Here is an 11578-nt window from a genome sequence, read left to right as displayed (position 1 = left end):
GCCTTCTCTCAGATCAGAATAACAGGCAACTTCCTTTAACACTTCACTATGAACAGCACCAAGTCTCACAATAAATTAAATTACATTTACATTTTCGGTGGAAGTAGCTAGTTAAAAGACTACCGCTAGATCATAGAAGGCGGCTTTTTTATTTTGCAGTCAATAGGTATAGAACACTCTTAGGTATGCATGGCTCACCAAAATTTTATATATGCATAATTGTGCTAAAAACCTATCTCTAGTTCTGATTTTAAAATATGCATTGTATGACGTAAAATTATTTTCACGTAAAAGCTGAATATTTATGTTTTGGATCCCGTGACAACAATGCAAGACCGATTAAATTTTAAAATAGCAGCAAATTTTGAAGTTCAAATAAATTCACAAAGCACGCGTTAAACCAAATCAATGATACATGTCCATGCATGATCGTTTTCCTTCTTCTATTCTTCTTCTTCCTCAGCTTTCAACTTTCCATCTTCTTTTATCTTCTCAAGAGCTTTTATCAGGTTTTGCAAACAAACTTGAGAGTCTCTTTTGATGGTTTTAGGCATTAGATTCTCAGCAACATCAGCAGGAGAAACATTTACCTCATGGATCAACTGTCTTATGGTGCCAAAGAGTTCATGAGACTCCAGGTCTAAGTATATCTTCGCAAACACTTTGAATCCTTCAAAACAGCAGTACGACAGTTCAATGTGTTTGTCCATCCGGCCTCTACGAATTAGAGCTGGGTCTAGTTTTTCGACGTAGTTAGTGGTAAACACAAAGATTCGTTCTTTGCTGCAAGCTGACCATAACCCGTCTATGACATTAAGAAGCCCAGATAGCGTAACCCTGCTGATGTCTTCATTACTTTCTTCTACTTCTTTTTCATCTTCCTCCATTTTCTTCTTCTCCCTTCTGCTGGTAAGATCCAGTGAACAGTCGACATCCTCTATTACAGTAATAGACTTATTTGATGTATCATGTAAAAGCTTTTTAAGCTCGCTATTGTCTCTCACTGCCGTTAATTCAAGATCATATATATCATAATGCAAAAGCTTAGCCATGGCAGCAATCATACTAGACTTACCAGTACCCGGGGGACCATACAAGAGATACCCACGCTTCCATGGCTTGCCAATCTTCAGATAGTAGTCTCTCCCCATACTCAACGTCACAAGATCATCGATAATTTCTTGTTTTTTTGCTGGATCCATTGCGAGGTGATCGAATGTCACGGGGTGCTCAAACTCTACATGACTCCACAATGTCTTCTTGTATTCATAATACCCCTGGTTTGCATTATTAGAGTAGAGCCGTATGTTTCTGTTCTCAATCATGCTTGCCTTTCCCTCCTTGATGACATGATTTAGATATGACTTGGTGACAATTGCACGGTGTTTCTGATGAAATGTGAGCGTCAAGTGTCGTCGCTCCTCGGTAGCCGAAGGATAACGAGAAAAAGAATTGGTTTCCGGGACAGTAATGCCCAAGGACCACCAGATTTTCACCCCTTCAAAATCATCAACTATCTCTTCATAATCATCCATGCTGAAGACAAGACCCTTGTTTCCCTTCACTATCCGAGCCTTCAGTCGCTTTGCAAATTTAGAACTTTTAGGACCCAAATAAGCTTCAACTGCGGTGTACGCTTTGCTTAGTTTCAACCATTCACCACCACCACTAGTGAATTCATCGAAGCTTATCTCCATGTAAGGATTTAGAAATGCCGTAATTCGGTGCATGTATACTGAGAGATAATCAGAGATTTGCCGTGGGATGAATTGTTGAATCATGGTATAAATAAACATGATACTTCCCATGAGTGTTCCCATTCTCATTACAGTCTCCCCCATACTGGACATCATTCTTAATTTTCTGTGCAACGTACAAGAAATGAAATCTGTGAATTAGAGAAGTGGGATAGCCTAATAGTGTGATTTGACAACTTATGGACTATGTGTGTATATCCAAAATTCAAAGGGTTGTGATCATCCTTAAATAGATGTCTAATTAAAACATCTTTTTGGGGCTCTTTCCTGCTAATTAATTCAGGCATAAGGAACCAACCTCATTGGCTCCTGGAGTCTTAATAAAATAGAAATTTAGAACGTGGCCGGTCACCACATAAATGATTTCTTAATCATGTTTCTTCCACATGCTAGCATGTTGGAAGTTTCTTTACCGTCTCTTTAAATTTGTCTTCAGTTTCTCACTTCTACAGTTTATTAATTTATTTTCTATTTTCGTATATATAATAGTGTCATTATTTACCAAGTAAAGACCATTCGGTATGTTAAAATATAACGACGCTGCAAAAAAGAAAAGGCGCAAGAATCAATTTGTAGAGAACACGGTACACCGTCCCATTATGGTAGGTAAAGCTGCAGGTTTAATATTGAAGATGGAATTTTCCTTGTCCTTCACACTAGCTCTACGTACCTTCTCTCAGTAACGGAATAAAATAGGTGCCCACATATAAAAGATGGTGATAATAATTCACCACTGCAATATGACCAGCACACCAAGTCTGACAATAATTATATTTTCGATGGAAATATAGTCAAGATCCTACCGAGAGATCAGAGAAGTGCGATAGTAGTATAATACGCCTTAAAATAGCCACCACCTTTTTTTTAGCTCATTCATTTCTTTCACAAGCTCATAGGACTTCATTTTATTTTTCTCTTACACTTTTAGAACAAACTTGAAACAAAGTCATCTTCTATATTTATTTATTTTTACACAAAATTAGTTGAAAAGACCAAAACCAACAATTCCTGGGTGAAATGGACAGTTAGATTTTGATACTTTTTAAATGGACAAAAATGTAAAAATAGGCAGGATGTAACCAGTTTCATCGTGCCCATTCAAATATTTTTTCTTATTTTTAATTTGCACAGGATGTATCCAGTTTCATCCTTGCTATTTTTTAAATTTAAGCTAGGATGAATCCAGTTTCATCTTTGCTATTTTTTTTTGGCCATTTCACCCAAACTATTTTTTACTCTTCCATTTGAACCGTGATTTAAAAATATTTGGACAAATTACCCATTTTTCGTTATTTTTAATAAACACGATTTTCAGTATTAAATTTCAATTTATTAACATTGTCATACACATGCATACTGAATTGGAAATATTTTGAAGTACATGAATGATATATTGAAGCCCCAGAGAAACTTTCTATATGGTTCTTGATTCTAATTTAGGAAGACGATCATTAGGGAAATAAGTCCTAGCCATATGTATGCCTCTTTTGTGGTGCTAAAAACAAAAGACAGTACATTGACAATTTGCATCTTAGGAGTAAAGTGAGTAATTCCAAGCATTCCCTTAAGCTGTTGTAGACTTACAACGAACACGGTTAAAGTCGGTTTCGATAGGAAATCGATTATGAAGCCTAACCTAAGTAGATCCAAAGATGTCTGAAATACACCAGCAAAGAATGTTGAAGTGAGAGTCACTTTCAGATATAGAGTTGGGTCTTCAGTTGGTGAGAATACTTTAAGCATAGAACCCATTACTAGTGATGTTATTGATACTTGACCACCTGCTAAATGTCTTGAACTTCCGAGAATTGCATGCAACAATGGTAGTACAAAGAAAACAATTGTCAAGAAAAGGAATTGTAAAGTGCTTACATAGTCCATGAATAGAAGGAAAATTTGCCAACTTAGCATAAATTCCCTGCAAAGTCAAAAAATTTAGGGTTCATATCAAAACCATAAACTTTAAGATAATATGGGGATTTAACCACTTAAAACATGGGAAGCTTCTCATACCTGAGGTATAGGCAAGCTAGCAGTTGGAAGACCAGATATAACATCAGATTTAAGAAGTTTGAAGCTATGCTCAGAAACCCATTGTAGTATAGAAAGAAATATTAATTGAAGCCCTAGAAGAAATTTCTTAGAAGGCTTTTGATTGGGCTTTTTGATAAAGTACCCTTACTTTTCACATTATATTAAAAAAAATGTCCCTGTTTTTTAGAAATTTGTCAAAATGCCTTTTCCTTGATCGTTTTATTTAAAAAAACGGGAAACAACAGTTAGCAGGCGTTAACACTTAGGTGGAAGTGTTAAAAAGTCTAAAAAGCCCTTCCTACTGAGTCGAACCGAATCCACTTGAATCGCCGAGTCAATAGAAAAAACGACCTTATTGGCTGTTTTACTGAGTTGAATCGGACCAATTCTGCACTGAGATCGGTCATTGGACTCTACGTCGTCCGGGTTCTGTTTGTTTCTCAGCCATTTTCCGTCCAGGTTCAGGCCTTCTTCCTGCAAACATTAATCTATCCGTTGTTCACCCCTATTCTTCACCTAGTTCATCTTAAAAATCACCCACAACACAAAAAAGACTCTCCCCTGCTGAACCCATCTCTTCCTTGAGTCAAACACCATTAACCTTCATCGCAGAATCAGTTTAACAACCCATTTCACCATCACCATACACACGGACTCAACATCATCTTCTCAATCTTTCTCAATCAACCATACCATATCTACATCTCTACAAAACCCATTTTTTCTTCCACACAACAGACCCAATAACCCTTGAATCTAGTCCCTTCATCCCTGTTAATCGATGGCATCAGTTCTTCTTCTTATCTAATTCACGTTCTAAGGAAACAACAACTCACCAATATCGTCTCTATCTGCATCTCAAATTACACCATTCAAATCATCAACAACTAGAAACGTGAACAAATTTGCAGAAATTAGTAATAATTTCGATAGTTTGTAGCCGAATATTACCTGATGGGATCTGAAATTGAAGATGGACTAGGGTTTTACGAGAGGATCCTTTTTCCAGTCGGTCCCAGAACTGATTTATTCTCCTATGGACTGTCGGATCGGATACGTGTAAGAGAGATCACATCAATATATTATCGATCTTTTTTCCATACAATCACCATCAACCTTCCTTGAATCATTCAATTTCAGTTTAGTCCCCCATATTAAATCTCTCTTTACCCATCAGAACTCAAACCAATCGACCACACAACAACCGCAATAGAGAGGAGGAAGAAACGAGAGAAACTGAAGATTCTCTCACGATTTAGGTTTAGTGTGGGGTATATATGGTAATTTGACCCGATATTTTGACTAGGTAAACGACCATTGACTCCATTATGCGGGCCCAAGGGGTGCAAATAAACGGTGAGGGTATTTTAGAAAGTTTGAAAAAAACGGGGACATTAATTTTGAAACATATTTTGAGGCATACTCAAGGTTCGGCTGATAACCTATGTTTTTGCCTAGGTTCGGCTGATAACTTTTCAGCCGAACTTAGACAGATGTATGCCTCAAAACGTTTGAGTATGCCTCAAAACAGGTTTCTTAATTTTATGGATTTAAAAAAACAGGAGTACTTTATCAAAATCCCCTTTTTGATTAGGATCATCAGGGAGAAATATCTCAGAGAACTTATCTGTTGGTAACCAAACTTGATGTATCTCCTCCAAGAAAGAAACCCCGACTAGTTATTCGGAGATTTATTGCTAACAGAGATTTGCTAACTGCTAAACATGAAATTACATTTTGCACAAGCTAATGGATACCCAAATTAATGAAAATCGATATTCAATTTATACATTAAGAAATAACATGATGCACACTAGCTTTTATCCCTGCTCATACATATCTTTTTGATGGTTTGGAAGAGTGGTCTTGGACTACATTCTTAACTCCTTATAAGGAGTTATTTATGACAATTACGGGTTCGAACCCCTACCTCCACAGTGGGAGGAAGCATATCAACCATCAGACCACTTGATGGTCGGCTTCTGCTCATACATTGAAATGCAAAATTATCTCCCAACTATAAGTTCATAATTCGTACATGTCTAGCTAAATAGTTTTAATAGAATCACAAGGTTTGTGTCCCATTTGATAGTTGAAGACATATGACTGTTTTTCTTACACTTATGTTACACTACTCTCACAGGTATTTGCCTCTCGTTGGGTGCTTGTTTTATGATGGTCTCTGTGTGTCTTCGTCATCGATTCTGGTTGTCATGGATGGAGCCAGGACTCATATGCTATGGGGTCCAAAAAATTTGTTCCGACTTTCGCAAAAGAAAATGTTTTGACCAATGCGGAAGCTCATACGATATACATGCTTGCCATTTTCATGATAGCACCATAAATCCCATTCTGAATACATCAGTTGGGGAAGAAATTGTTCAGATTGATGCCAATAGCCAGTGGGAAAGCCAGAATTCAAATAAGGGGCTCAATAAAAAATAAAATATGAGGACTTTGGTGGGCTAGATGCTATAGTTTGTTCGGATAAATAAAAAAAGCCACTAGAAAATAAAGTGCTCTAATATTGTTTTTAAAAAATTTAGGGGGTTACAGGCATGGTTACTCAATTCTTGGCTCTGCCCCTTTCAATAGCCATCAATAACAACATTGTAAGGAATATTAACTTCTTTTCTTTTCAACATATCGAATAAGAAAGACTCTCTCTCTTGCCTCTCTCCTAAAAGAAGAATTTTATTTTTAGAACTTCCTATTTCTTGCTCAGATCTAGTTTTTTTGGGCTACATCTGAGCAAGGATTTTTAGTTTTTCATGAATAATAATAATTTAACATGTATTTTTAGTTTTTATTTTTGTTGTTTTTGGTGTCTATGGACACATTTCTTCGTTGTTTGGACGATCTTTTCTTCGTCTTTTGGACGATTTTCTCTTCGCTTTAATAGTGATTCTTTCAAATCTCCATTATGTTTCTTGGCTTGCTATTCTTGGTTCATCAAGGACATCAATGATTCTGCTCGGCGTCGCTTTGGATTCATCTTCAATAAAGGGATTTAGGGCACCCAGATTCGTTTGGATCTACAAGATTTTAGGCAAAATACTCCATTTTGTTTGGAGCATCTCTTATTGAAGAAGATATTTATTTTAAATGGTCGGAGTTGTTTCCGGTTCATACCCATCATTCATCACTACTACATCTAAAAAAATTGGATGTCTTTGCGGTTCACGACTCTTTCTCTTCGCGATGTACTTGCAATTGGTGTCATCATTTATATTTGGGTTTTGATTATCTTGTATTTTAGTGTTTTTGATAATCTTGTAAGCAATCATGTAATCACTATTTTGGTTTGAATGAATTGAAATGTGATTTTACCAAAATAAAATAAAATAAAAATAAATAAATAACAACATTGTATACCACAATAGCTTGAATGCTTCATGTTCCTTCTCAAGGAAGGTGATTCCGACACTTGAATTCTCACGCAACGCTGTCTTCTAGTCTATTATCATTTATATTCAGTAATTTTCTTTGAAGGAGTTTTTTTGGGTAGGAAAAAATAAAAAATTAAACGTATTGCGAACTCGTGAATGTACAAATTTTAATTGTACCATTATTTTTTGCACCCACATTTTGTTGAGATTACGTATGGCCCAAACTTTTTGTTTTATTGAAATCCAATTTATTTTTTTATTGGAATCCAAAATTACTTCCCTCCTGTCCTTGTTGGTTGTGTAACTCGTCAATAGTTATACATGCACACCGGCAGAGCCGATCTTGAATCTAGAAAGGCCTTGTACAACCTTAATCAGAATGTTTTTTTATATGGTCAAAAATAAAATTCTTCAAACATATTATACAATATTTAAAAAAAATATGTTAGCATGAACCAAGAACAATAAAGATACGACAAGGAAAACTCGTTTTTCATTTTCAAAAATCGAATTGTATGTTAAATCATAAATTTTTAGTCAATTTTAGCATTTTCTCTACATGTAAATGTAGCACATACATTCTATATGTAAGTGGTTAGTGCATTCTCTTAGCAATGAGATAACCATAGTCAAAAAGGAAGAAATAACAATTGGGTTTTTGAAGGACGGGTGCGTTATAAAGACTCCTTTTTTGGTTATATATAATAAATTGTGGGAATTTGGTTGATCTTGCACAAATACCCTCGTGGGTAAAAAATGTTTTTTTTTCTCATTTGCATTAGTCAATGTTTGTTGTACCCAGAAATATTTTCCAGGTACAGAACACGATTAATTTAGTGATGTTGATGAAACAAGCATAAAGACGAGAGACACGAATTTTACGTGGTTCAGCAAGTTTTGTACTAGATCGGTAGAAATGTGCAAGATTGACATGAGCTTGCAGGTTTGGCCAACGACCTTGACTTTGACGAGCAGGGTTGACTTTCGCTGTTGACTGCGACTATCGATCTTTGACTGGAAGACTAGAAGGAGGATGGATGGCTGGCAACATGGATGGACGCTGGCTGAAAGCACAACTGGCAACTTGGATGGAAACTGGTTCGCAGCGCGGCTGGCAACTTGGCTAGAAACTAGTTGGCAACACGGCTGACAACTTGGCTGGAAACTAGTTGGCAGTGCGACTGGCAACTTGACTTGAAACCGGTTTGCAGCGCGTCTGGAAACTTGAATGGAAACTGGTTAGCAGGGTGGATGGTGTTGATGGTGGTTTTTAGCTTAGGGTTAAAATCGGAAAACCTTAGTCAAACACGGACGTCACACTTGAGTAATAACATCACTACGATCACTAACACATTTATTGAATCATTCAACATGCCTACGTAAAAATTACTGGGGTACCTTTTTTTATATACGTTATATTCCACGGCAGAACCCTCAATACTGACCGACAACATCTCTGTGCCAAGGCATGCCAACCATGCCAGCCGCACCATAGTCCCAAAGGCATACCATGCCAGCCACATCTCCGCGTCAAGGCATGCCAACCATTCCAGCCGCACCACGGTGCCAATGGCATGCCATGCCAGCCACATATCCACGCCAAGGCATGCCAACCATGTCAGCCGCACCACCGTGCCAATGGCATACCATGCCAGCCACATCACCGCGCCAAGGCATGCCAACCATGTCAACCGCACCACAGTGACAATGGCATACCATACCAGCCACATCTCCGCTCCAAGGCATGCCAGCCACCACGGTTCCAATGGCATACCATGCCAGCCACATCTCCGTGCCAAGGACTTTATTTGGTTTGATCGAGGACTAGCAAATAATAAGTTTGGGGGTATTTGATAGGCACATTTTTGTGTCTTATATAATCTCAATTGTATATATTATTAGTGCTCGATTTTATATTTATTATGGCTTTTTATGTCCCTGTAGGTATTCTTGGAGAAATAAGCTTTTGCGGCGAAATTGGCTAAACAAATGCGTCCGTGGGAGAAAACTAATATACGGACTCTCAATTTGGATAAGGGGTAACCTAATTACTAAGGGGTGACCCATTTCCAGGCATCTGCTAAAGGGAGACCGGAACTGGATAAGGGGAGGTCATCTTCATAATTCAAATACAAGTTTTGGCGGGAAAATGCATGCAGCGATTTGGAGATCGAATTTCTACGTGATTTTAGGAGATTCAATGGCTGTATTTGGTACGTATGGACTCTACAAGACTCAACAGGTATGTTACAATCGATTGGACCCAACCAATTGGGATGGAATGGTTGGGAGAAGTGATCAAAGTCCAAACAGGACACGTACGCTTCTGTTGAGTTTGAGGATTCTGTGAGGAATATTTGGGAGAGTTTCACGCTAGTGATTGTTGTACTTGGTCCTGTTCAAGTCTTGATAAGAGTTTGGTGGCAATTTTATAGCTAACAAACGCGTATAGGGAGATCACAAGAGAGATATTCTCTCAACAACGCAGAGAAGAAAAAAAAAAGTCGCGAATTCAGTAGAGATTTTTCGGGATTAGAGGACTATATAAGAGTTGGTTCAAGTCATAAAGAGGGTTAAAAAGTTTTAGAACCCCTTAGGAGAGAGTTGGGAGTTCACGAGAGACGAGAAGAAGAAGTTACAGGAGGTATTGTTGCTGCTGCTGCTGCTCGAGGAGGAAGAAGAAGACGAAGAATAGACTCGCAGAGTCCGTCGTTCTTCGACAATCTTAAAAGCAGAACAAGTATCGTTCTTATACAGTAAAGGCTTATCGTTTACAGCAGTCTCAAAAACACTTACCCCTTTGTAACAGTGACGCTGTAACACTTCTACTGCGTTGTTAATTCCTGTTTCATCTTATATACATCAATAAAAACACCTATTTTAACCAGTCTCAAAAACACTTACCCCTTTGTAACAGTGACGCTGTAACACTTCTACAACGTTGCTAATTCCTGTTTCATCTTATATACATCAATAAAAACACCTATTTTAGCCATGAATACATCTTGTGAGTGTGTTTTTGGGATAAGGAGCTAAACCCAATCCCAGGGGTGATGGAGGAAGCCATTCTTCCAAAATTTATGTGGTAAAATTCATTTAAATTTATTTATGCAATCTTTTTATGATTAATTGCACCGAATGAAAATTGAATAAATGATTTTTATTAATTAATTGTGTTTTCTCTTGATGAAATATGCTTGGTTTATTGCTTTTGATATTTCATGCTTGCGATTAACAATGGATGTTTTGAAAATCTGATTTAGGCAATGATTAGAATCACAATTGTTTTTGATTTGAATTATAACGTCTAGAATTGCATGATAATAATTATCATTGAATCACATGAATTTTGGTGAATGGTGAAATCCTAACCCCTGGTCTTTCCATAATATTTACATCACCTTTGAATTTAATTTGTTTTATCTTTAATTTTTTTATTAAGTCTAAAAATTATTTCCTTCACAAGTCTGAAAAGAACCCAGTTTTTACCACTACTACAATCAATTTTGATAAACCATCAAATTTTTGGCGCCGCCGACGCGGATTTGTGTTTAGGTAGCATTTTTTTTAGATTTTTTATTTATTTATTTTATTTTTTATTTTTATTTGTTCCTCTTTACGTTTCTTTGGGTGTGTCTTTGATTTGCAGGTTTGAAGTTGGATACTAAGGACTTGGAACAAAGCTTAAAGCTAAAAGAGAAGAAAAGAAAGACAATTTTTGTTATAGGATTTAGTTTTTTTTTTTTTAGAATTGTATTAGGAAATATTTTGTAATTTACTTTTTCTTTTGCACTTTATTTTTGTGGACTGTGGACTTTAAACTTTGGACATTTTTATTTTTATTTTTATACCCTATGGAAGGGATCCTTAAATACAAACTGTTTGCAGGGAAGGACGACGATTACAATATCGTCTCGGCCCCTCGGGTTCGTACATGACATAAGAGTCGTGGCCCGAGTCGACTACAACGGTTCATCCCCCGTCTGGTACGGGAGGTAAGTCCAATCGAAACACTCGTGAATCTCCTATAAGCGAGTTACTGTATTCCTTAAGGTGATAATTGTTTGAGGACGAACCGGACTGTTTTTAAATTCCTAGTAAAGGGCAAGGCCTGGACAATACAAGATAAGGGTTCGGATTTCATCAGTGCTCCCTTCTTGCCCGCCTTAGGAAAACGAAACCTAACGCGAACCCAAGCTTTAAAATCTGATTAGAAAGAGACCTATAGGGTATCGAGCTTGTTAGGAAAAAATTTCGAAGGATATTGGTTACCTTTTAAGAAATCTCGAAGTTCATAATGGTTTCTGTGAGTTTAATGCGTGACTGCGCCGCCTTGTGATAGCGGTGAGGCCTTGGGTATCAAAGCTCCACTGAGCTTCCCTCGCCTCAATTCAACTT

At 37.2% G+C, this 11578-nt stretch overlaps 1 protein-coding gene and 1 long non-coding RNA gene across 2 annotated transcripts; both read right to left on the bottom strand.

Moving 5' to 3' along the window:
* Positions 1 to 339: 339 nt before the first annotated feature.
* Positions 340 to 1925, bottom strand: LOC113301252 (AAA-ATPase At3g28510-like). Its single transcript, XM_026550011.1, has one exon. It carries the CDS (start codon positions 1851 to 1853, stop codon positions 444 to 446), a length of 1410 nt encoding a protein of 469 aa, XP_026405796.1. The 5' UTR covers positions 1854 to 1925; the 3' UTR covers positions 340 to 443.
* A 1296-nt stretch (positions 1926 to 3221) lies between these two features.
* Positions 3222 to 4970, bottom strand: LOC113302335. The gene is made up of 3 exons (XR_003336787.1): positions 4743 to 4970; positions 3771 to 4642; positions 3222 to 3675 (listed from the first exon to the last, which is right to left on the bottom strand). It is a non-coding gene; the product is annotated as an uncharacterized LOC113302335 (long non-coding RNA).
* Between the last annotated feature and the right edge of the window lie 6608 nt (positions 4971 to 11578).

This window comes from Papaver somniferum, chromosome 8 (genome assembly GCF_003573695.1).
Source record: "Papaver somniferum cultivar HN1 chromosome 8, ASM357369v1, whole genome shotgun sequence".
In the NCBI taxonomy this organism is placed as follows: domain Eukaryota; kingdom Viridiplantae; phylum Streptophyta; class Magnoliopsida; order Ranunculales; family Papaveraceae; genus Papaver; species Papaver somniferum.
The sequence above is the reverse complement of the archived record's forward strand: the minus strand, read 5'-3'. Positions and strand labels throughout refer to the sequence as shown.

Coding starts and splice junctions, on each gene's coding strand:
- LOC113301252 (XM_026550011.1), bottom strand. CDS start 1,853: ATGATGTCCAGTATGGGGGAGACTGTAATGAGAATGGGAACACTCATG.